The sequence below is a fragment of the Vulpes vulpes genome, chromosome 2 (assembly GCF_048418805.1).
Source record: "Vulpes vulpes isolate BD-2025 chromosome 2, VulVul3, whole genome shotgun sequence".
NCBI lineage: Eukaryota > Metazoa > Chordata > Mammalia > Carnivora > Canidae > Vulpes > Vulpes vulpes.
Window position 1 is genome coordinate 105,031,485 of NC_132781.1, and position 27,393 is coordinate 105,058,877.

Below are 27,393 nucleotides of genomic sequence, written 5' to 3' on the forward strand. Positions count from 1 at the left end.
CGCTCTGAGAGGAGTAAGTTACAGGACACTAGCTTAATATTCCATACCTGAGTAATCAACCAAAGATGGCATGTCCAGAAATAGCACTAAAATGTCAACCACAAAATGTCTTTAAAATAATCTCATTCAGAAGACATGAATCTTCCTTATTTGCAGTTTTGAAATACCAAAGTTTTTAAAGACAGGGAGTCCTAAGTTATTTCTTTTTCAGAGATGCCAGATGGATGTTGAATTAGGTCCAGTTTTTAGTTTTTCCTCAGTTAATTTTTCAAGTTTGCGGCGGTGTTCTGGATCGTTATCAGTATATTGAGGCGCTTTTCCTCCCCCGGTTCCCCACAGCCCCCCACAGCCCCCCACAGCCTGGCATCAGCGTGGTTGCCTTGGTACCTGTTCCTGAAGGATGTCTGCAGCGAGATTTGGTTGTTTAAATAGCACGACTTGTCATCTAAAAGTAGAAGTCATTAGCACGATGCTGTTTGGCTAGAGGTGTCTTCAGTACTGTTTTTAAATTTTTCTTATTTTATCACTTTACTGTTAATGTTTACACATTTCACCCCTGGAAATTTCAGGGCCTGGTTCACAGTATGTTTCTGGAGTGAAAAATGCAAAAACATTCTCCTGAAGAGTCTCCTGAAACTTGTGCCAGAAACAGTGGCCTGAGTTAGACATACCATGTCTTTTGAAAGATGTGAACTTTGAAATTCCAGCCCTATTATTACCTTGCACGATTAGTAATACTTAGATGTTTATAACTGTAATCCACAGTTGAACAGCCATCTGCTGTGTTTAAGGAAAAGGATTTCTAAACTTCTTGCTAGCTTATGTTTGAACTTTAATTGGTCTTCACGGTGATTGTGAATGTACCAGAAACATTTATTTATCTCAGACAGGGTAGCCTGTGTTTTTGTTTAATGTAAAAATTGAATTGGGTGCTTTGGTAGGATTTGTATCCATTTGTCTCCATTCCGCATATCTCCTCCACATAATTATTACAAAAGATGCAGCCAGGCGCAGCATCTTCACTCTTGCCTCCCAGGTGAGTTGACCTAAAGTCAGAAACTGCTGTCACTGCATGGGTGAGGGTGGCAACATGCTCCTTCAGTGGTGGGCTTCTCTGTAGACACGCCGCCAACTGGCAGCCTGTGTTGGGAGGGATATGCAGTAATTAGTTGCTTGAAACTCTTCCCTCATTAACTCCAGGTAAGTTATTAGGGAAAATGTTCTGGAGTTCAGCGTGATGGTTTTGAACACAAGAAATTAGATTTAGCCATCAGAATATGTCCGCTATTTGTAAAACAGTCGAATCCTAGACAGTTTCTTTCCTCGCGTGGAATCATATTTTGTCATTAAAATAAGATCTCGCGTGAACCTCAAGGCTCACTTGGTCTAGTAGATAGAGATCATAGATAATGAGGTCTGGTTTTTAGGTACATTAAATTTTGGGCTTTTTTTACTTTTTCTTTCTTTGGTGAGGGTAGGGATAGTCAAGGACAAAATGAAGAGACCTCATTTTTTGGTACCAGCTAATTCAATTTGGAAAATAATACACTGTATTGCTATTATGTAGTAATTTATATTCATTATTTTAAATAACTAAAACATTCAAAGGGGTAAAAAAAAATAAATCCACTCAGAATCTCAGCAACTTAACTATTACGTTTCAGTGACCATCACTTGAGAGAAGTCTGTTGATGTGGACAGGAGGATATGTCAAGAGATATAAAGGCAATATATTTATAAGTAAAAAACTTGGGGGAGGGGCAGAGGGAGGGAGAGAATCCCAAGCAGGCTCCCACATCCATTGTGGAGACTGATGTGGGGCTTGATCTCACAACCCTGAAATGATGACCTGAGCTGAAATAGAGAGTTGAATGCTTAACAGACCGAGCCACCCAGATAAAAAAAAAAACAAAAAACAAACAAACAATGTTTTTAAAATGTTAAATTTTATTTAAGAAAGGAAAATCAGGGATCCCTGGGTGGCGCAGCAGTTTGGCGCCTGCCTTTGGCCCAGGGCGCAATCCTGGAGACCCGGGATTGAATCCCACGTCGGGCTCCCAGGGCATGGAGCCTGCTTCTCCCTCTGCCTGTGTCTCTGCCTCTCTCTCTCTCTCTGTGTGACTATCATGAATAAATAAAAATTAAAAAAAAAAAAGAAAGGAAAATCAAATGAAGAAATTATTAAAGTTGTACTAATTGACCAAGAATATCAAGGTATTAATTCCTAAAAGATCACTCTAAGTAAAAATAAAAATTACAGGTAGCATTGAGGCCTCTTATACATAGATGTCAAGCTATACATATGGATACACTTCAGCGTTTTACATATAAATATATGTAACTATCTTTTTAAAAACTATGTTTCAAAATGGGTTGATGGCTTTTTTTTTTTTTTTGTAAGATTTTATTTATTTATTCATGAGAGATACAGAGAGAGGGAGGCAGAGACACAGGCAGAGAGAGAAGCAGACTCCATGCAGGGAGCCTGACGTGGGACTCATCTTGAGCCTCCAGGATCACACCCTGGGCTGAAGGCGGCGCTAAACCACTAAACCACTGGGGCCGCCCCAGAGTTGATAGTTTTTGATTTGTTACTAATTGGCTAGATTTAATGATTAGGTGGTTGTCTTTTAGAGAGGCTGGTTTATGTCCTGACTTCTTGCATACTTGCAAATACCTGCCCTTCATTATTTGATAAATAATTTATTTGTCTGGGTATAAAAACCTTGAGTAACCTTTTCTTTTCCTAGAATTCTGTAGGCATTGTCTTTTGACATTGAATGTTACTAGGGAGACCTCAGAAGGCAGTTTGATTTTTTCATAGTGAGGGACTTGTCTTTTCTTTTAGGCTAGCTTTAGGATTACTTATTTATTTTCTCTCTCCTTCTTTCTTCACTATATTTATAAAAGCATAATATACATAGATAAAAGTCCATATGGCATAAGCTTATAGCTTAGTGGATTATCATTCTGTATAATTTTAAGCATCAACTACACAGGTCAAGTAATAGAAAACCCACAGCATCTTAGAAGTCCCCCTTGGCCTCCTTTTTGCCCCAAGGTAACAACTGTCTTATCTTAACTTCTAATACTATTATTTAGTTTTGCTGGTTTTGAATTTTATATAAAGAGAACTACTTAGTATGTACTCTGGCTTCTTTCATTTGACATTGTGTTTTGAGGTTCATCTGTATTGTTGCATTTGGCTGGATTTCATTCATTTTTGTTACTCCCATGTGATTTATTCATGCATCAGTCCTGTTTCTCTGAGATGTGTATTTGCTTAAAGCAAAATCTCTCCCACTTTTTAGACCTTGCCCTTTGGGGGTCAAGAGTGGAATCAGAGGCTCTCAGAGTGCCTCCTCTCCCTCCTTTCTGCCCCTTCCCCCTCTCAGGGAGTGGAGATGCTTGTTTGCACATCACCCATCAGTTCCTCTTGTGCTGCTTGCTATGGAACAGGGTTATTCTGGGAATATTCACTTCCCCCCCATTTGTCTAGCAGACCCTCACACTTAAGTATCAGCACTTCAAACAAAAGGGCCATTTGATGGGGCATTTAGGTCTGTTACCGTAATCTCTATCATGCTTGAATGCTGAGGAGCTCTGTGTCAGCTACCAACATTCCCTCTCACTTTGGTTGAAATCTCCCAGAATTCAGCTACTGTTCATCATAATTTCTGATAGGAGGCGGTGATGTTTTACTTGTTTCATGTAAGAGCTCATCCTCTCCTTCCTCCCAATGGATTTTAAGAAAGGGGAATACAGAAAAATGCTTTTCCACCATCCCAGTTAACTGGATGGCTCCTAAGTTACCTTAGATTTGAATAAGTATGTTTAAAATCCATGGCTGATCATTCAGATTGACCAGTATGGGAAAACAGTGCCCTTTGGGTGCCATCTCCATTGGTCTTCTTCCTTACCTGCCTTGCATTGAGCCTCCACCATTCCAGGTCCAGCCTCTTGCCAACCTGTCTCTTTCATGACCTACATTAGTTGAGGCTGGTTATCTCAGAAGAGTGCTTTAACCAGTGGGGGTAAATTATAGCATGAGGCCAGCTTTATGTTCCTTTACAGGTTTTTAATATCAGGGAATGGAGAATTATTGTAGGCTGCCTTCAAGTAGGAGCTTAATATTATCATTCATCATCAAATAGCATCTGAAAAGTGCCATTGGAGCTCCTGCTCCTCTGCTTCACTGAACTGTAGTGAGGCGCTTTTTGTTCTGCTGTGTGTAATTTGGTACCAACATGGCAGCCCCCTGAAGATAGAACCATAACTTTTACAAAGGAGCGGCACTTCTTTGAAAAATGTACATAGTTTAAAGATTTAAAGTGGCAGCAACATTTTTGAGGAGGTATTTTCTTCAAAAGGATGAAAAAATACTGGCTATTGTATAATTAAAGAGAAATTTAACCTTCATGTCTGGTTATATTCTTCTTTTTCTGATCTACCAAATGGTACCCATAGTTAAAAAATGCCAGTAAGGGGACGCCTGGGTGGCTCAGCGGTTGACTGTCTGCCTTCCGCCCAGGGTGTGATCCTGGAGTCCCTGGATTGAGTCCCACATTGGGCTCCCTGCATGGAGCCTGCTTCTCCCTCTGTCTGTCTCTCTCTCTCTCTATCATGAATAAATAAATGAAATATTTTTTTAAAAAAATGCCAGTAAGAATAATGAAATCAGAATGCCACACATTTGACTCCCCCAGCTCAAATTGTGTCAATTAATATAAGTTACAGAGTATTTTATATGAATATATATAGTGGTTTGAATTATATATAAGTAGTATGCTCTTCAGAAAGCTTGATTTTTTTTTTTTTTCTAACCTCTGCTTTCTGGAGTATTGTCTATTTGACTCTTCTAAAATGTTAGATGGGCCTGTTTCTTGAAGATACTTAACTTTAATTGGGAATTGTTTTACTTATGAGTTCCACCTTCATGATCTCAAACTAGCTTGTTGTCTCTCCTGAGAATCCAGACCATATACCTGATGTTCTATTTGCACTTTGTGGTCCCACGGGTCCATCACATTGGCCATGCTTGAAACCATGCTCGTCTCTTCCTGAATCGTGTTGAAGTCGGTGATGACCACTCTCCATGTGTTTGCCATAGAAAAGCCTGGGTATCAGTTCTTAAGCTTTTTCAAATCAATTTTCTAAATCAGAAGTTCTCCTCTTCTGTCTTTCTTATTTAACAGAGTAGTAGTAATCACTGTGGTAGTGATAGAGTATATTTCTGTTGTACTTGCTGTGTGCCAGATACTGTTCTGAAAGCTTTACATCTGTTACCCATTCTAATCCCTTCGTAACCCTGAGAGGTGAATACTTACTTTCCTCATCTTTCAGAGGACGGATGCAGCAGGGATACAAAGAGTGTACGTGACTTGCTCAAAGGCTTTTTAGTAAGTGTATCTGGGATTTGGCTGGAAATACATGGAAAGGGATGAGGATTGCCAGAATATTGTTCTTCTATTGCAGTTATTGGTACACTGGCTGTTCTCTGCCCATTTCTCACCCAAGTGTATGAACGTGTTGACATTAAAGAGTTGGTCTTGAATGTAGCCTAATTAATAAAGAACATTTTATAAGTCATTCAACTATCATTAGTAACAGGTTCGCCTGGAACATTGCTTGGGCAGTTGCTGGGGGCTCACTGCCACATACCAAAGTGCCTTTGTGGCAAAGACTGTTGATTGTCTTGCACGGAGTGACTCATCTGTGCAGTCTCTGGAGGTCTGAGCTATGGCTTTCCTGCTTTAACCCTTTCATTGTTTTATACACGTGCAGATAAAGCCCAAGCTCCACAGCATGACTGATAGGGCTCCTGATGGTCCAGTGCCCCTTGCCTGTCTCCATACAAGGCTCCCTTTCTTCCCTGTAATTGTGGTTTTGGCTCTTTGCCTCTGATGATTTCCCGCCTTATCTGAAGACTCCACTAAGATCCAGACTTGTTCCTGATCTCTGCCTCCATGTCTACTCTGTATCTAGTGCCTGTTGTTTTCTGATTATCTCCTTGTTATATTTATTCATTGGAACCACTAGACTACAAGCCCCTTGGTGCCAGTTTCTTCTTTGTGACAAAAACTATACTAAACAAGTGTTTGTTTATGGACAAGTACTTTGATTAATCAAAATCAGGTATGTGGAGCAGACTTTGTGCAGCTCTAGTTACTTGACTATCAGGAGAATGAAGAGTGGGTGTTACAGGCAGCACTGGTCCACACTCTTCTACTCTCCTTACACTGAGATTCATGTGCAGAGCCCTGACACCCAACCTTAGGATGAGCTCTAATCCAGTTTGACTGGTGTCTGTAAGAAGAGAGACAGCAGGGCTGCACACGCAGAGACAGCAGGGCTGTACTTCCACAGGACAAAGACCAATGTGAGCTCATGGTGAGTGAGAAGGCAGTCGTCTGTAAGCTGAGGAGTGAGGCCTCAGGAAAAGCCAAATCCGCCAACAGCTTGATCTTAGACTTCCAGCCTCTAGGCTGGTGAGAAGATAATTTGATGTTGCTTAAGGCACCTAGTCTGTGGTATTTTAGACGGCAGCCCTAGCAAACTACTGCAGTGCCATATAAAATAACTTCTGAAAACCTATGTGATATCTGAAGTTGTGTGTGTGCACATGTTAGGCACATGAAAGAGAATTGTGCTCCTTGGAGTAATTTATTTTTGGCATAGTAGACCTAATAATAGGAGAAACTCCAGTACTATGAGAAAATGTTTAGCAAGAAGTAATGGGAGTTTTCTGCCGAACCTGAATTAACTGTAAAATTCCTAGGACTTTTTCATTCCCTAAATGTTCTCATTGATATTGTACAAATTGTTTTGTGTTGTAAAATCAAGATCATTTATGTAATTCAGCTATTGTCTGTAGTCAGTGAATCTGTGCATTTCTGTTTGATTTGTATTTAGGATTTGTATTTGTAGGTGTATTTCTGAAATACATATATTTACTTGCTGTCTGAGTATTTTATATCTGTTTTATATCACAGTCATGGTTATGTGCTGTTTTAGGCGTAGTCAGCCGTTTTATGCTGACCCCAGCACACTTCAGAGCATGTTTGCCATTGTCACTGTCTTTTTTGTTTTGTTTTTTTTTTTTTTTTTTTGAAAAGGGAAGAGAGAGGAAAGAAGGAAAATGGGCAAGAATAAGCAAACAGACAAACTGGTCCTTTCTGACAACTCACCATGGCATGTAAGGAGCAAAGCTTGGCGTGAATCTCATTGCTGCCATTTGCTGGCTCTGTGGCCTTCAGGAAATGACAGAAGTGTCTCCAAACCTCATTTTCCTTAACTGGGAGGCCCCTTCACCTTTTTCAAGTGCCTTCGAGATCGTGTACAGAAGGCATCCAGCCTAGTCAGTTGTACATAACTACAAAAAGTGTTTTCCTCATTTTCAAATTGTCACTTAGGCCATACATGTTGTTTTCTCTCTGTTGGGGTGAGCTCAAATTGTGCACGCTGATTGTAAACACTGGTAATAGTCCACCGATTGGACACACCTTTGGGGGCTTGCTGCGATGCTGTTGAGTCTTTACCTTCCACTTCCTGGGCAGTCTTTTTCCCTGCCCAGCTCACTGACATCAGCAGTGTTGGTCACCACCACCAAATAGGGCAGCAGAAGGCACACATCACAGTCTGTGGTGGGCTGGGATGAGGTGTAGACCATCAAGTGTGTTATTGCCTTTAAAACTTTTCTCCCAAGTCATGTGAAAGGCACCCTTAGGGGACCACATCTCATCCTACTTGAGAAGTATATCACCGTCATTCATAAGACACCAGGAAAAGAAAAATGTGTAAGACAAAATCCCCATCCTATTTCATAGGGAGGGATGCTGAAAAGGAAACATTTTGGTTATAATTCTAGTTTGGTTACGTGATGGGAGTTACAGACACAGCAGCCGCTGCTACAAGCGGAGCCAGGCACCACACAGAGTGAGACTGTTCATAACAGCTTCTGTGTCCATGGAACTTACAGTGAAGTTGGAGAAACAGACCAAAGGAAAAAAACAAGCAAACAAAATTCTAAAATATAATAAATACTACAAAACAAATAGGCTTTCTGGTAGACCAAAATCACAAGGATCAGATTTCTGTGGAGAAGTACAGACTTGTCTGAAGAGGTGACATTGAATGAGTTCCATTTTGTCAAGAGGCCTAGGGAGAAGGCATGTTGGTCGGTGTAGGAGAAAGGCCACGCCACGTTTGGCCGTGGTCATCCAGTAAGTCACACATTGTTGATGCAAGGGGAGTCTGGACGCCTGTGAATGAATTTGCACGATAGCATTTTTAGGGTACAGGTGTTTAAAAGTTGAAGCCACTCTTCTGACCACTGTGTGGAGCCTACTTTGTTTATCCTAGACTTGAGCATTTACAATTTTAAATTTGCACTATTGAATACAGGGCCCGGCTCTTGATGAAGCCTTGGGCCCCGTTTGCTTGTATTTGCTGATGTCACATTAACTACCAAGCAAAAGTTTTTTCCTTGTGAGCACCTCTTTTAGATATCCAGGTTTTAAAGATTAAATAAAATAATAAATGCAAATAGTTTATAAAAGGTCTCAAGTAGATAGTTTACAACTTTCAGTTGTCATTTTGTTTTTTTAAACAGCTCTTGTCGTTGAAAATAACATTAATTCTAGTTCTCTTTTTTCTGATAACCGTTTTTATGATGATAATGGTTAAGGAATATCAGGGTAGTCTGATATTTGATGGTAGCAAGCTGTAATTTTGAGATTGACCATGCCGTGTAAACTAGTAGCAGTCAGAAGACTTGTTTCAAAGTGCCAATGCCTGGAGCCAAGCCAGAACTTGGCTAATTTGAGCTCTGTTTTTTGGTTAATAAATTGAGTCTCTGAAACACCTTCACACATTGAAAACAATTTTGTATTTGTGTTTGTTGATTGTTTTTTCCCTTGAGTAGAGTATCCTAGTACTTTCCTTTTTTATTGTTTGTTAACTGTGACAGTATTTCATATTTTTAACCCAAGACAGTTGGCTTTCCAAAAATACTGGAAACAAATTCATGATGCAATCATCCTCACCCAAATCCCAAGTTGTGGTGGATCTCTGTTTTCTCTCTGTTATTTATAGTCAATACTTTTTTTTCTTATGTTAGGAATGGTAAATTGTCTAAGTAGATCCTTGGGGAGTAAGGTAGACTTTTTTTTTTTGTTATTGTTTTTTTTTACCATGAGCTGTGGTTATTTCACTTTCACGTTTCTTAAGCCTTATTGTGAATTTTTTCAAAAGATTTTATTTATCTGACAGTGAGAGATTACAAAGCTGGGGGGGGGGGGCGGGGGAGGTGGAGAGGGAAAGAGAGGAAGAGGTTGATAAGCAGCCTCCCTACTGAGCAGGGAGCCAGACCCTGAGTGGGTTGGGGCTTGATCCCAGCACCCTGAAATCATGACCTGAGCTTCGCAAAGGCAGACGTTTAACCGACTGAGCCACCCGGGCACCCCATTATTGTTAAGATTTTTAAATGTATTTATCCGCTTCTCTCTTTGGGCTCTGCTTGACTCTAGATTAGCACCAGAAAGTAAAGTCCTCTTGTTTGAGTTTGAGATGTTTATTTGCCTTGTATCGTTTACACCGAAAAACAGTATAGTTACCTATAAAAGTAGGAACTTACCAGATGTTTGAAATTTTTTCCCACGACTATGGTTTTTCTGTTATAGGATGTCATTTTTGCTTTTATTTCTCAAGTCCTAGGGTAGGGTGAGTGTGTATGTGGGTGTGTACATGCACATGCATATTTATACACATGGAAATCCTGCTTTAAGATAGTTGTGGTTTTCTTTGCATTGTATCTTGGTTCTGAGCCATTATTGTTAAACTCGAAAATAAGTGAAGGTAAATTCATCAAAACTCATTAAAATCGGTTGTTAAAACATTACCTAAAAAACATTTGGCGTTTTACTTTTAGTGTAATTTTGAATTCACTGGAAATTAAATTATAGTTGTGCAGTTTTTCATGTAGATTTAGCATTTGTGTCACTCACGATTCTTAATTATCTTTGTACATATTTTATATGACATAATATCTGCACTCTTACCATCTATAGCCTCTGCAGAGAGTGTAACACATGGCACCGAAGTAATAAAAATGTAAGCTCTAGAGTGAGGAGCAAAGCTGAAACAAGCCATTTTTACATATAACTTAAGTTTAGGTTCTGTGTAGTAGATTGATCCCTTACTTAACCTTTAATAAAATTGGATTCAAGGGTATTTATATATAAATAAAAAAATAAAATTAATTTCGCTTCATACTTCCATATGAGCAAGTACTTGGTAATATATTACAATGACACTTAAACTTCAGTATTAGTCCCTTTGGCTGAAAATGGCCATACTTTTTAGCAACCATTTTTGAGGTCAGCCATTAAAAAGTCAAGTTGCTGCTATTTGAGAGGGTCATTAGGATTAATTTATTATTGTTAAGAAGGTGGGATCATATTCACTGATTGAATCAGTTTATGTTTGTTTGGCCTTTATCTCCTATAGAGTTATCTAAGAAGTCATTTCCTCTCTTCACATAATTTTGAAAATAAAATTTGATAGAAATCTAGATATGTTTAAGACTCCATCCGCACAGACCCTCACAGTCTGCCAACTTCTCTTAATGAGTTCCTGAGTTATACTTGCATCTAGATCTTGATCAGGTTCTAGTAATGTTAGAATATTTTTAACACGTGCAACCTCAGAGTACCTTTACAGGTGTTGAAAAGGGTGAATTAGGGAAGTGCATGTCTATATTAAGGCTGCCTGTTAAAAGTGATCACTCTGTCATCTTAATGAAAGCGTATCAGCCTGAGGCATTCTCTGCCAGTGTTTGTGTGGAAAAAGAAAATACCTGGAGGCAACCAGGCTTTCAACCCTTAAGATAATGTTTCTGATGATAGAATTCTGGACCAGTGAGGGAGGTGAGGGGGTGTATTTCTGTATGTGCCCCCCCCCCCCCCCCGAGCTTTTTAAACCTTGTCAGGTTACTAACTATTCCAACACTGCCTCACTTAGTATGTTTTTGCAGTAGGAGGAGATGTGCATCCTGTCTTGGAAAGACCAAGGGCTTTGCAAGAACCAGATAAATTGGCCTTTGAATCCCAGCTCTGCCTTATACTAGTTGTGTGCCCCTAACCTCCCTGTTAGTTTTTGCTTTTTTAAAATGAGAAAATAATACTTTCTATGCAAGATTGTAGTGAGTGCTTAAGGTAATGTAGGCAGAGTTCTTGAGGCAATGTCTGGTGTCTGGTATGTTCTAAATGCTTGGTAAATAATAGCGATTATAATTACATTGACAAAGATGATAATGGTAAGCATTCACTGGTGGAGTTTTTTTTTATATCTTTAATAAACTTAGTAATAATATCTAAAAGTTCAACAGATTTCAGTACTCAGGATTTAATTTTTTTTCTGCTTTATTTAAAATTTTAAAAACCTATTAAGAAAAACCTTTGATCAGTTTTTTTAACTTATTGGGGAATAATTGACAGATATAACTGTATATATTTAAAGCGTACAACATGATGATTTGGTATACCTATGCATTAATAGAGTTATTACTAAGATTATGGTTATAAATAAACTGATTTTTTGAAGTGTGATCTCTGCACCAGAAGCATCATCTACCCCTAAAATCTGGTTAGAAATGGGAACTCTTGGGCCTTACCCAAGTCTTCCTAAATATTTATTTATTTTTTATATAGCTTTAACCTACTTTGTTTTTCATTTTAATTCAGTCTAGTTAACATACAGTGTTATATTAGTTACAGGTGTACAACATAGTGATTCAGCAATTCTGTATGTTACTCAGAGCTCACCTTGATGCATGTATTCTTAATCCCCTTCACCCATCCCCCGCCTACTTCCCCTCCAGTAACCATCTGTTTGTTCTCTATGGTTAAGAGTTGGCTTTTTGGTTAGTCTCTGTTTTTCTTTGTTTTGTTTCTTAAATTCCACATGAGTGAAATCATATAGTATTTGCTTTTTTCTGACTGACTTATTTTATTTATACTCTCTAGCTCCATCCATGTTGGCACAAATGGCAAGATTTCATTCTTTTTTATGCCTGAGTAATATTCCATTATACACACACGCACACACACACACCTCTCTCTCTCTCTCTCTCTCACACACACACACACACATACACACGCCACATCTTTTTTATCCATTCATCTCTTGGTGGACGCTTGGGCTGCTTCTATATTTTAGCTATTATAAATACTGTAATAAACATAGGGGTGGGGATCCCTGGGTGGCGCAGGGGTTTGGCGCCTGCCTTTGGCCCAGGGCGCGATCCTGGGGACCCGGGATCGAATCGACCCGGGATCGAATTGACCCGGGATCGAATTTTGATCGGGCTCCCGGTGCATGGAGCCTGCTTCTCCCTCCGCCTATGTCTCTGCCTCTCTCTCTCTCTCTCTTTCTCTCTCTCTCTCTCTCTCTCTCTCTGTGACTATCATAAATAAATAAAAATTTAAAAAACAACAACATAGGGGTGGATATATCTTTTGAAATTAGTGTTTTAGTAGTCTTTGGGTAAATAACCCAGTAGTGTGATTACAAGATCATAGAGTAGTTCTATTTTTAACTTTTTAAGGAACCTCCATACTATTTTCCAGAGTGCCTGTACCAGTTTGCATCCCCACCAACAGTGCACAAGGATTCCTTTTTCTCCATATCCTCATCAACAACCTGTTGTTTTTTGTGTCCCCCAAGTCTTGCTAAATCTTACAAAAATTCTGTACGTTTTAACAAGGCCTCCAGGGAATTGTATATACACTCAAGTTTGAGAACCACTGCTTCTGTGTTTCTCAAGTGAGAAACACAGAAAAGGGTAACTTTTTTGATACTACCATTCAGAAGTGACTACTGTTAGAATTCTGAGCATATTTCCCTCCTGTCTTTTCTCTTTTCTTGTGTGTATGTACTTAACTGTATTTTTTCTAGTCTTTTTCCTGTGTATACATGTAAATACTTACGCTTTTTAAAAAAACATGCCATACTATGAGTTTTATAGCCTATTGTGTTCAGCTCAATATTAAGTCATAACTATTACTCCATGTCATTAAATTTTACTTGAAAACATTTTTAATCATATGGCCACATAATATGAGAGCTTATAATTTATTAAGCAACCCCTTAGACATTTGAGTTGTTTCCAGATGTTGAGGAGGAACATAAGCAACACCGAATTGAAAATTTTGTATTCATAAATCACTGGGGATATCTGTGATCATTTCCTTAGCATAAATTTATTAGTAGGATGGAATTACTGGGTCAAACAGTATGAACATTTTTATAGCTCTTAATATGTATTATCAAATTACCTTTCTGTAAAGAGGTGCCATTTTCTACTCAGACCAGCCATGTAGAGAGGTATCTAATCCTCAAACCTTGGCTAACCCTGGGAATTACAGTCTTTTGAATATATACCAATTTGATAGGAGGATGTTTGCAAACTTCAAGTGAACGGGATATGATTTGATGTCTTTCTTGTCTTTGCATTTACTTACACTTTTGTGTTCATAAGCATGAACTGGAGATACGGTCTTAGATTTCGTCTCTTATGTGTTAAGAGTGTTAATTTCTGAAGTTTACTCTTCTTAAACAGCCTGCCCCTTACTTCTTAAAGACTTCATAAGTTTCATTTAAAGGGAGCTGCAGCTCTTCTAAAGGTGTACTATAGAACAAAAATAATTGGGCAACGTGGATGTGATGGTAAGCTCATGTACTTTGAGCTTTAGGGTGTAATCTGGAAGTAGAGGGCCTTAAAGAAGAGAACAACAAATTGTTTCTGTCTGTAGTATCACAAATCAAGTAGGAAATGCTATTATTAATCCTCAATCTTGCTAGTGAGGGAATTGTTGAAGGAACCTTAGAATGTTAAGTAAATGCTAAACTAGCTGGAAAAAAAAAATTTTTAGCAATACCATGGCCATTCTGTATACGTTCCTCTTAAACAGCTTTTTTGATACCTTTATCAATCCAATAAAAAGTTATGGCACTGAAACTTACTGAACATACAATTTAGTTTATGTTGCATTAAACCAGTGACTTCTGGAGTCTCCAGAGGGAGCTCAAGCCCCCTTCGTGCTGACATTTCTAGCCTCGATGGTGGTCATAAGGATGTCCTGAATGACGGTATTTGGGAGGCTTGAGCATCAGGAGGACTGTGAATGTCCTCGTGCACTCTGGGAACTGATGCCAGGAGGGTGCCTCAGACTGCAGCTGTGTAGGAATCTTTCAGTCTTCCAGGAAAGTAAATCAGTGTTCCTAAAGTTTATCTTAACCCTCCTTTTGATTCCAGACATTTGAGAAGCTTATGAACAGGGCCTCTCCCTCATAAGAGTGTCACCATATAAATAATACTGACTTACTACACATTCAGTTTGGGGAGGTTACAAATTCCATGAGCAAACCTGTTTGAGGCAAATTGTTTTCAAGTACATATTCTTACTCCTTTGCAGGTTTCACTTAATAATAATGAGAAGAATATTTTATATTTATATAGTGATATCCAGTTTATAGAACCATTTTATACACATTCTGGTGCTCTCCAGAGTCTGATCAATTGGTACTATTATCCCCACTGGGCAGCCAAGGAAACCAAAGCTCGGAAAAACAAAGCACAAAGATTTACCCAGAGTGTCGCGGTCACAAAGTTGATGAATGTTACTTGGGATCAGGAGCTGGGTCTTCTGGCCAGATCCTCTGGGCTTTTGTCTACACTTGATAACATTACATAATAAAAGGAAAATCTGGCAAGCAAAAATGAGAACACCTCCCATTTGAAAGAATGATTAGGAAATCCTACATGAACAGCATGTTTAAAACATGAATTTTTTTTTATTTAACATCCAATGGAGACTTGCAAGATTGAAGCAACTATGGGTGTGCATTGGGGCTGCCACTGCTCTTTTGTTGGGTGCTCGTATTTACAAGTGCCTGAGTGACCCTTTTTTCCATCTGACCCTGGAACACAGATATCAAATAACCAAGAAAAGCATCAGAGAGAAACCTGCATTAACGCTATTTTTCTTCATTGGTAAAAACAGGGCTTCTGAACCCTTTAAGACAGGCATACACATAAATCAGATGCCACTTTTGTTGGAGCCATTTGTCAGGATATTATTTTTATTTTTTTATTTAAATTGTACTCTTCCCTGGACTAGATCAGAAGAGCAACTGTTTATTTAAGTGTGTATCATAAAGCAGCAATGCGTTGGGTATATTAAATGAACAGAATGCCTATTTTAAAAATATGTTGCCAGAAAGGCTAAGCAGACAATTGCCAGAATGACAGGGTGGCCTCAAATTCCCCACAGAATAAATTTGAGGGCTGTCATGAGACATCTCAGCTTACTCTGATTGCATTGATGATGCACGAAAGAGAAACAGCTTCAGACCTAGATTCTCAATCCAGTTAGGGCTTTATAGACCATCTATAAAGCATGGTGTTTGCTGCAATAGGATGATGCTGTTTTAAATAAGATGCTTTCGTTTGTGCTAATTCATATGCTTCATGTATTTTGAATTGGTTTTTGGCATTTCCTTTTAGTGCACTTTATTATTTTTTAATTATAATAACCCATATTTGTAAGCACATGGAATTCTTGGGAGAGAAAATAAATAGTTTACCCTTTGCTCTGCTGGTTCAGATTCCTGTCCTGCCTTAACCATCTCTCTTAGGGGAAACCCACATTAACAATTTGATGTATGTGCCCTCTTCTTTTTTTTTTTTTTTTTCACATAAACATTTACTCAGGCATATACATGGGATTTTTTTTGTTTTTGTTTTTTCAAAAAATTAAATCATAGCAAATTTAGAATACTCTTAATTTTATTATTACAGCATAGACCTCTTTCTAGGTGAATGCATGCAAGTAAATCTATTCCATTCATTTTGAACATTGTAAGGCTAGAACATATATTATTCTGCTCACCTGTTGGTAAACATTCTGCTTGTTTCCAGTGTTTCATTACTACAAACATTTACTGTAACAACATAATAAGCATTATGTTATCCTTATGATCATTTTCTACTCAGTAAAGTGTTTGGCTAAAGAAGTGTGAATGTAGGAGGAACCTTCTATCTTCAGTTTGTTAACTGTAATCATGTACTTCTGCAATTAGCTGTGTGATATCTAGTAATAAGAATTACAGAGATTTATGTGTAGAATATCTCTTTATGTATGGAGCGGCCTAAATGTAGCTTCTATTTTGTGTTGGAGTCATTTGTGGTTCGCTTCTGTGTATGCACTCACTGAGGAGCAGAGGTGATATTTCAGCTGTCATAATGTCCCATCTAGACCCCTTCCAGAGCAAATCAGTTACCTGCATTTGGGCAAATCTAGTACACTAATGATGTGTACTAGTTTTACACATGGTTTGCTAGTTTTACCTTGTTAGACCATGGCCTTAGATTTCTGTGAGTGAGCTCCTGGCTTTGAGAGTGCATTAATTTAAAAAGCACTCTGTGGTATTTTGGAATTATGAAGGGAGGGAATGCTGCTTTGATGACGTGAAAAATTTGCCCAGATCCTTTGGATTGCTTAATATATGATAAATAATGTTTACTGGCCACATGTTTCAGGATTTGGAGTACTCAGGAAGAATCCTTAACAAGGCGATTATGAAAATAACCGATTTCCATAAGTGAAAATGACCATGTTTATTAATGGAGCCGCAATTGCCTATTGCCTTCCATCCCATTTATAACCAGCAAGGACAATTGTTTTTGCGTGATTTAGTGTTTACAAAATTACGGTCGCACGGCAAAGCTTACCGTACTAGAGGCTCTGGAAAGAAGCATATGTGGTCCTTTTTGCAGGTAATAAAATGGAAAATCCAATTTGCAATTGCAGAATGCGGCCCTGAGTGATATATGATCTTCATAGCCACATCGGTCAGGGGGTCACCGCTAATCACGGCGCTGGCTGGCTTCCCCTGTGGCCTGGGCCTTCCCACTGAAGAGGGAGCAGCGTGAATCTATGTCTGGGAGCCAGCCAGCGTGTCTGTAGATGCACCACTTTCTAGCTTATTAGATCCTCTTTGTCACAGCGCTTAATCCTGCTGCCTGCTCCTTGTTAGAACACCACCGGAGCGCCGCTCAGGCTTCTAATAAAGGAGCCGGGTGAGGGCACCTAACTAGACGCACCGAAGCGTGCGGCAGTTCGGGGGATTGCATCCTGACAGCGGGGTGAGATGCTTCCTGCATGTTATTACTGGAGAGGGAACCTACCTCCGACAGCTGACAGATGAGCTCTGCTGAGGCAAGGGTAACTTGTTGCTGGGCCAAGATGAGACGGGTGTCATCTTTTCACACAGTATAATGGCCCAGCTTTACTCTAATTATATTAACCCCCTTCTGAAACTGCTGCATCCCGGGCCGGAGACAAATCGCCAGCCGGGAGGCAGCCGCCGCAGCCAGGCAAGAAGGACTGTATTCTCCGCCGGTGACATTAGGTGCAAAAACAAAAGAAGCATGTTCTATTCCGCCAAGCCTGGTTATCACTCTGAAGAGTCAGTGCCCGGCTTGGCTTGTGCGATTTCCATCTCCGTCACCTGCAAAGAGCTGCCAGCTTTAAGGCTGGCCACGGACGTTACACATGGTTTTCACAGTTCTTTGTTACAAAGAAAGCACGGTGTTGACCACAGAGCTATCGTTTGGGGGGGGGGGGTCCCCCCCCCCCCCCCCCCCCCAGGGAACCTGGATCGCTCTTCTCTACTGGCCTCCCAGTCCTGGTAGCCCTGTGAAGACCTGGGAACCCGATCGACTGGCTTTGCTCTGTACCAAAATAAACAGACGGTGCTGGGCGAGGGCAACCCTGTCCCCTGCCCCCTCCCCCTTTAGCTAGAATGCACAGGTGAGTGTGAAGTGAGAGCAATGGAAATGCTCGTGAAGATCTGTCCCATGGTCCTTTGTGTGTACACCGACTTTCACACTCCTTTTCCTCGAAGGGTATGTATCTAGCCGGATCCAGGTCTCTTACTTAGCAGACGTCGTTAGCAGTCCCCTCTGCCTCTTCTGTCTCCATTGACAGTGCTTAAATAGAGACATTGCTAGGGATTGACAGATCTCCGAGGGGTTAGAGGCTTCAGACAAAAGGGCCCAGAGAACACGGCTGACCTTTCTTGGCATTATTCCCCTAGCTCTGTCTTCCATGTGTGGCAGTCAGGGAGCGAAGAACTTTAGTACGTGATTTTCAGAGGATTACCTCTGAGAAGGCTGCAGGCTTCGTGAGAGGCTGTTAATAAGTTAACAAGAGGCCATGTACATTCCCAAGTGGGTATGTACATTGTAGGTGGTAGGAAGTAGGCACTTCTTTCCCACAGAAATATGTACCCAGACCTCAGGTTCAAAGATGATCCATTCTAATGTGCTTTCCTCGGAGTATACCTCTGCTTTTGATTCTTGGGGCAACGTTTGGATGTTGGTGGAAGGGAGCTTCCTTCCACCCTGATACACCCCAGGAAGGTAGTCCTCTTTCTCTTAACCATCCCATGGACATCATTCATCCCTGAGCAAATTTGGAATAGCTGAGGATTGCCTGGAGGGGCAGGCCGTCCTTCCTAGAGCCTTACCCTGGTCAGGGTGTTCTCACAGTGACCCCAGGGCCCTGAAAATACAGCACAGTGAAAAGTGCTCTGTACTTCTTGTTGCCTCCTCTCCTTCTCCCACTCTTCTTCCACGCAGTATAGTATCCCTGTGATCCCAGTCTGAACCAAATGTTAAAAGGAAAGCAATCCACTTGAGTTAACTCGTGGAAATGTATAAATGATGGGGAGTCCTAGATGTTCATCAGGTTGAATTGTACCCATTAGGAATTCAGACTATTTTTCAGTAGGATAAACAATTTTGGGGAACAGGGAGGAAAGATCTTTAGGTCAGAGTAGCCACTAATGTAGATCCCTTTGCTTAAGAATTGCTCTGCTTCCCTATGCAATTCATGCTTTTCATGGCTTTTCTTTCTTTCTTTCTTTCTTTCTTTCTTTCTTTCTTTCTTTCTTTCTTTCTTTCTCTTTCTTTTCTTTTCTTTTCTTTTCTTTTCTTTTCTTTTCTTTTCTTTTCTTTCCCACTTTGGAATATAGATTTTTCCATGATTTATTTTTTGTAGTTGATTTCATGCTGATGTCAGTGGGCAGGCGTTAGAGGCAGGAAGATATGTAAGCATAATTTGTTTATTGGTGAATACTTTAAGAGAGGTGATCACCTCTGGTATGTCCAGCCTCAACTTAGTGAATGGTTACACCACGGTTTCTGTTGCCTGGCATGTGGGCCCTTCCCTCAATGACCATGCTTCCTAAGAACAGTGGACAATGTATTCACTGCATTTAGAACAGAACACTTAAGAAATACAGAATTGTTGTTTGGAATTATTTTTAAATGGAAGACTTTTTTTTTCTGACATTAAATTCATTTTTAGGAAAAGTAGAAATTGGAAAAAAAATTATGAGAGAATGATATGGAAGAGAGGACAAGGACTTAGAGTGTAGCAAATGAGTTCCTAAAAGAAGATAAGAATTACGGAGAAATTTAAACAAGACATCAATTTTATCCTGGGAAAGCTAAAACCCCTCCCCAAGTGAAGATAAAAACCAAATAGCCCAGTGCCTACAGGGTCACACCGAAGTAAGATACCCAGCTTAGTAGAGAATTTGTGCAACTCTGGGATTTTCATGATTTAGAAAATAAAGCCCATTAATTTACCAAATGATTTAATATCTGACTAATGATGTTTAACCATTAAGATGAGGAAATTGACAATATTGATAATCTTGGAGAGAAATTTATCTGCTTATTTTTGTACTTAACATCAACAGATTCTAAGGAGCTTTGGAAAGATCATGATGAATTACTCACTCATAATATTTGGTAATATCTGTTTTCTTTAAAAGCATTTTATTAGGTTGTAATTACTTTTATATTGGTCTTCTCTTCCTCCCCCCCCCCCAACAGTTACAAGTTCATATAACAAAAAGAAGACAGATTGAGACTCTCAATTATTTTGTTTTAAGAAGAAATATTAATTACATCATCTTCCCAGTAAAAATATTTGTGCATTTCCGAAGCTCAGATCAGCTAGGAAATTATGTGCTTTGTAGTATACTTCCATTCCAGAATCGGTTTTCCCTATCTTGAGTTATCAGTTATGGCAAAATTGGCAAGTAGAGTTGCAAAACAGGACAAACATGGTACTTTGGATGTATCTTGGGAAGAATAATTGTTTATATAGCATTGACCTGTAGATTGGGAAAGTCTGCAAAAGGACTTCCTCAGTAGACTTTTAGGGAAAGGCCTTTGGTGAGTCTCCTGCCAGGTAAACTGCATCCATCTCTGCTCCGTGACTGCACTGTCCTAGTCTCTTGCATAGGCAAGTGTGCGTTGGAAAGCCTTTTCATACACAGCTTCTTCCACTTTTGAGTATACCAAGCAAACACAAGAAAGCAACTGATTACTAACATGATATTCAAATGGGTGGCACTTGGCACTTGGCTTTTTTATGCTACCTTCCCTAACTCATCCTTGGTTGATTGAGGTTGTATAACCTGATAACTTCACCAGACATTGGAGAAAGAATCTGAGATTTGGAGTGAGAGCCTTGGGGTTCACATCCCCAATCTTAAGTTTTCCGATTTTGGAGACATTACTTAATTTTGCCATATTTCCATTTTTTCACCTATAAAGTGATGTCAATTACTGACTTTAGGGGATTGCCCGAGAATCAGATGAAGAAGTCCTTATTAAACGTAATTGGTCAGGCAGCTCTGGTGGCCCAGTGGTTCAGCACTGCCTTCCGCCCAGGGCGTGATCTTGGAGACTTGGGATCGAGTCCCGCGTCGGGCTCCCTACATGAAGCCTGCTTCTCCCTCTGCCTGTGTCTCTGCCTCTCTCTCTCTCTCTCTCTCAGTGTGTGTGTGTGTGTGTGTGTGTGTGTGTGTGTCTCATGAATTAATAAATAAAATCTTAAAAAAAAAAAAGGTAATTGTTCAACTGATAAGGACACTATAGATGTGAGTTTCTAGCATTACCATGTTAATGAGATTCATTTAGGGCTGAATCTGTGATGTGCCTATGATACTGAGTGATGCAATAGTATTTTACCTGGGCAGCATTCTTCTTTACTCATGTTCTACTTTGATGACTAGTGGTTTTGATTGGATTATATTTAGATCAGAATGGACAAGTGGTGATGTACATTGTCAAGTAGAATTTCAGGATGTTCTGAGATGATCATTCCTTTCTATCTTGGATTGTTTTCTTCTCTGTAACAAATACATAGAAAAAAACCATATGCTGCATTTGCAAAAATCCCTTCCAAGTTTACTTCCCTCTTCCCTTCCTTCCTTATTTCTTGGGCCAGGGTACTTCAGCTAACATTGCTTTCATTTCAGTGAGGACTTGAAGTTACAGATTTTTAAAAAAATCAATACAGATGACCCAAGAGATACTTGAGGTTGTACCATAGTTACTGGGTATGACTTCTTAGGCCTGATTTGTGTTGGGTGAAATGAACTTCACCTTTTCTTCTTTCCTTCTGTCATTTCAGGAAACTTGGATTTAACTGGCCAGAAGCAAGTGTTCAAAGCAGAGAATAATCCCTGGGTTACCCCAATTGCTGACCAGTTCCAGCTTGGCGTGTCCCATGTTTTTGAATATATCCGTTCTGAGACGTACAAGTAGTAAGTAGACTATGATTCTCTAAAATAGTAGACTCTCATTTTATAGTATTTGTAATTACCTCATTTAAAAAAAAACTATCATATGATGTCATATTGGCAGTTAGCTTATAGTATTTTTAAATGTTTTATTAATAACCATGTGTAGTAATTGTCTCTGTTTTTTATAGATTAATTGACATTTTCGAAGGGAATTTATGCCAAATTTGTTTAGAAAAATTTTAAGGTATTAAATTGGTTGAATATTCATGGCATTCAACGAAATTCATCAGACACTTGAAGATCAGCACATACTTTTTTTCTCCGTGGAATGCAAAGAATAGCAAATGTTATGAACAAAATTGTTAAGTGGTTTATTTATAGAATCAGGAGAGACTAGTAGGAAAGCATCATTCTATTCTTTAGAAGCTCTTACTGTATCTAGGAAGATGATAATCTCCCTAAGAGAAGGAAAGGCAGAAAAAGAGAAGGGGAAATCAGCTAGCTTAAATCACAGCATCAGAATCCCTCAAGCCCTTGCCCTGGGTCCAGGGCAGCTTGTAGGGTGCCAGCCCCGAAACCTAAGTGTCTCCACCTGTTTCTTCCTCGTCGTGTCAGGGTGTCTTCCACCCCCTACTTGCTCTGTTGTTATTACATCTTCTGACATTATTTTCCCTTCATCCCACACCCACCCCCAAATTAAAATGATCATTAATCCCTATGCTTCCATAATCTTTAATTCTGAAATCTGGTCTCCTCTCTTTTAAGCAAATGTAGAAGAGTTTTGGGGGAAAAAAAATCCATAGTCCAGTTTAATCCGATTTTGTGTGCAGCCCCAACCTTTGAGAATCTAACATCCCAGCTAGTAGAGGGGAGCTCGAGGATCATTAAAGGCCACATTCAGTTAAGAATTTGCTTTTTTGGAATCAGAACAGAGCCCCCTCTGTCCCCCCCCGCCCCTCTCCCCCCCCCCACACACATCAACACAGGCTTCACTGCATCTGTGCAGGGATAGTGGGTGTCAGGATGAACCAACAAAGCAGAATCCTGGCTTGCCAATGGGCAGCTGTGGTTCTGGAGCCACCTCCCATTTACCATGTTCCTGGTCACACATGCAGAACCTCTTATAATCCTATTTCCAACGGGCAGATCACAGAGAAGATGAGCTATGAAGAACAATGGCATTTGAACTAAGACATAGCATATCTTCCTATATGAAAGCAGCTTAAAGCATGGTTTAGATTTCTTCTAAGATAATACTGTGACATTTGCAATATATCTGAAGACTTACCTTAAGGGTAAAATGAGAGAAGTGTAAGATGTGTTTTATTGTTTCCTGAGCCACATAGTTATGTGCCACTGTATAGTTTCTCCTTTTTTTAAAAAAAAAAAAAAAAGATTTTATTTATTTATTCATGAGAGACACAGAGAGAGAGAGAGAGAGAGAGAGAGAGAGAGAGAGGCAGAGACACAGACACAGACACAGAGGGAGAAGAAGCAGGCTCCATGCAGGGAGCCCGATGTGGGACTCAATCCAGGGTCTCCAGGATCATACCCTGGGCTGAAGGTGGTGCTAAACTGCTGAGCCATCGGGCTGCCCTATAGTTTCTTTAAATATGAGTATAGCTCAGCCTTGGAAATTAGTTCTTTATGAAAACGTGTGAAAATTAATTGCAAATTGGCAGCTTATTGTTCATTTTGTTCCTTTTAAATTGTCAATCATTGCTATCAGCTACTTTAGATGAGAATCTAATTTTTTGTTAGTAAATGGGAGTCTCCATAGATCTTGGTTTGTAGATTATCTTTTTAGAAAATCATTGTATACGTTTTAACATACAGAAAAATATACAAACAAGCTTTTATTGACTTAGAACTAGGGAAAATACTCTGTTTTTTATTCTGGCCAACGATCTTTTATCCATTAATTCATAATTTATAGTGTATTAGAATACATTGTGTATAAAAGTGCTTCTAATTTTAGTTTCATTTTAAAAGACTAAGTTGTGAATTTATATTCCCTCGCAGTCGTTATTAGTCATGCAACTAATCACCATTATATACAAACTATTATATATTATAAACTATTTCTGGTTATTTGAGCAAGGTTAGTATTTTGGATGAATGAGGCTCATTGCTTTGATTGAGTTAATTGGTAGGTTATTTGAAAGAGAATATATGGTGGGACATTTTAATTGGTAACATACTTGTCTGTAGCCCTGTCTCTCTTATCAGCATGTTAGTTTTGAGGATCAGAGTAATCTAAGCAATTTGCCTACTAGCTTCCTTTTTGATTTCCTCATGGAGACTGATGCTATCTTTTACACAGTGAGATAGACCATTCAAAAGCTTAAGTAAGCATAGGAGAGTCGTTGACCCCTTTCGAGGGGAACAGTTAGTACCCTGTTCATTGCTTGTAGAGGAGTCTTTATGAGCCTTTGTGAGGAGGATACACTTGACATGACCTCCTCAAGGGCAGGGACCTTTGGCGAATTCCCCCAGAGTTCTCAGGAGGAAAGCGCTAGCCTCTCTCTTTTTCAGTTTTCTGGCCTTGGCTCACCCTGTCGTAGTAGCTGTGTTCATTCCTTTACCAAACATACTAGCCAAACAGGTGGATGATTAATTAAGACAGACAGGAAGTGAGACTCTTAGTTTAAAAAAAAATACACAAAAATGCCACCATCATGTTTCACAGAGCTTTAACATGTAAAGTTTCTCTTTTATATGAATGGCTCTACATGACTATAGCCTCATGTAACCAGAACCCAACTTAATTCTTTATAATTCTTTAATTTTTTTAAGCAGCCATATCCTAATGAGAGGACAGTTAGCTTGAAGCTGTGTATGTGATGATTTTTAAAGAAGCATGGCACTCACTTTTTTCTGAAAAAGCCAGTTTCATATTCAGTTTCTTTCTTTCTTTCTTTCTTTCTTTCTTTCTTTCTTTCTTTCTTTCTTTCTTTCTTTCTTTTCGGTATTCTCTTCTAAAAGGTGCAGTTTCTACTTCCCCTTTCCTTGCCTCTTTTTTCTATAAGCCCTATATACCCCTTCCAATAAAAAACCTTTTTTTATAGATTGATCTTCAGACTACCATGAAAGCATATTTTAATTTTGCTTTGGCACCTAAATTGCCGATGAATCTCCTTCCCTTTTTTCCTTTTTTCTAACTAAATGACCCATTACCTAAGTGAGATCAGTAAAGAACTTACTGGCATGTTTCCTTTTTGTCCACATCTGTGGTCGACTTTCACAGTGACCTTCATGTTCCAGGCACATCCTCAGAGGCCTTCTGAGTCTAGAGCAGCGACAGGCAGAGAAGATGGATTATCTGATTTTCAGGCTCTAATGGACTTCAAGAGGGGACGTGGACATTTGAAATAAAACAGTGAAATCAGTGTTCAGGAAGAATTAAAATCCTCCGAGATGATTTAACATGGTGAAGATAGGAACTTGTGCGCTTGAGCACAAGGAGTGTGGGTAGGTATGGCCGGGAGCATGTCGCGTGTCGTTATTCAGGTGCTTGTTCTGTTGAGTACACTTTGGGCATTCATCATGTCCTCCTCATCATTTCTCAGGTGGGGCCTACTCTTTGTTCATTTATCATACGTTCAGCAAAGGGAACATATTGGCTGGTGTCATTGCATTCCCATTCATTATGTTACTCCCTCTGTTCAAGTACAATCATTTGCTCGGGTTGTTGAGGAGCAAACTGTAGAGTGGGTTACCATTTTCAGGCTGTTGCTGAGCTATCTGGTCACCTCTTAACTCTGTATTGGGTGGTGGTTTTCTCCTTGTGTGACCTCTTTTATTTCTGTGAAGCAGAATTATGATAGAATAGTCACGACTTGTTAAGTTTCCAGAAGGTAGATTTTTTTTCCCCCCTAGGAGGAGAAGTCAGATTAGAGTCAGGATCCTTGACAAGATTCTTTGTGAAAGGGAGTAACTCACACTTTTCACATTTCCATCAAGGAGGGTGGCTAGGAACCGCAAGCCATTTTAAAAGCTGACAAGTTAACTCTTAACAAAAGAAGAGGTTTGACAAATGTTAGGCTGAAAATGTGGTGGTTGAAAGAGGCATTTGGAAAACAGGCATCCTCATGAAGGCTGCAATTTGCAAAGCATGGCAGTCCTAAAGCCTCATTTCCAGGGTGGCATAACTCAGAGGATGCTTCCCTGTCATTCTTCCTGTCCTGTGACTTGCCTTTGTCTCTAGGGAAAGGCACCACACTCACTTACATTTTTATTTTCTTCTTTAATCTTGAGTGAAGACTGGCCATACTATTATTCATGCCAGTTAGTGGAAACATTTTAACAAAGCAATACTTGGTGGACGTGGGCAGTGATGAGAAAAATGCTGGCAATTTCTTTTCACTGGACATCTAACAAAGTAAGTCATCCTGTTTGATTTGTAAGGAGGGATACTTTTATCTGCTGGTTATTGTTTGTGAACTTATTTGTTCAGTTAAAACTAATAATTTTTTTTTTCTGTACTGCATGCAAGCCTGCGTATAGTCTGTGGTGGATATAAAACAACTAGCTTATTAGTTGTTATTAAACAACTAGCATATCCTCTAATGGGGACTGAGTCAGTGACCTAGAAGACCCTTGAATAACAGATATATCTGGCCTACCAAAAGGCCAGAGCATTTCAAACCGAGTAGGTGATCTCATTCATTTTGAGACAGTCCTTTCTGGAAGGAAATCCCATCTAAGAAAACTCTCCAAACCTTATTATTTTCTGCTGAAGTATAAATGGATGCCCAGAACTAGCAGATGGTTTTATAAATATCACAGAAGGATGAAGGAGAGGGTTAAACTTCCAGGACCTTTCTAGTACTTACTGAATTTTACATAGTGACATAGGAAGGCAGGAAAAATGTAGAATTTTCTTTCATTACTGTATCTGAAAATAGCTCAAATTAAGCCAGAGAAAAACAGTATTTCTGGATAGTAGACATGAAAATGAAGAACCAGCTTTTTTTCCCCCCTGAAGCTTTGGACATGAAAGATTGTTTTTATTGTTAAAAGTTGACTGTGTATTGGGTTCCTGGTAATTTATATTTCCTTTATAGATGTTACATATGTATATTTTGGTTCTTTCTTGAGTTAATAAATGTATTATCACATTTCCTCTGTAATACAAAAAATACAATTCAAATTTCTGACATCTCTGGATCTATTTGCATGCAAATATGTTACATTTTACCTAACATTGCTAAGAAACAGCAAAGAGGAAAGGGAAACCCATAAGGTATATTTTGGGTAGTAGTATCATGTTCCGTGTTGACTTTCATTGGTAAAATTACACAGCAATCCTTTTTCTCCCATTTGTATGTTACCAGCACAAGGAGTTGAGACTTATTTATTCCACTGAGTAGATGTAAGTCAGAAATTAAAATCAGGACATAATATCAGCTGTCAATCTTTGGCACCGTCACTCACCTGTTGCTCTGTGTAGCCAATAGCTGTTCATTACCCTGGTAAGTTAATACCTCCCTCTTAAGGTAACAGGAAGAAAACAGAACTTGTGAGGAAGAGTACATAACAATTTTGTCTCCCTTTCAAGTTTTTGGGTTGATTACTTAATGTAATTTACATTTGAAAGGATCTTTGCTTTTCTGCTGTTATGTTAACCTGTTGAGCGCTATTATTCAGGTATACTTCAAAGGTAATTAGTATTTTTCCGTTTTCTTTGTGCATGTTCACAATTTTTTCAAAGCATCAAGTTTT

At 39.3% G+C, this 27,393-nt stretch overlaps 1 protein-coding gene across 2 annotated transcripts in view; it reads left to right on the forward strand.

The window, feature by feature from the left end:
- The window catches only part of RSU1 (Ras suppressor protein 1), a 197,841-nt gene that overhangs the window by 91,741 nt on the left and 78,707 nt on the right, over positions 1 to 27,393 (forward strand). For both annotated transcript variants that reach the window (XM_026016013.2, XM_026016022.2), the window contains one exon: positions 21,558 to 21,690. In XM_026016013.2, coding sequence (XP_025871798.1) covers positions 21,558 to 21,690 — 133 coding nt within the window. The remainder of the gene's footprint in view (positions 1 to 21,557; positions 21,691 to 27,393) is intronic.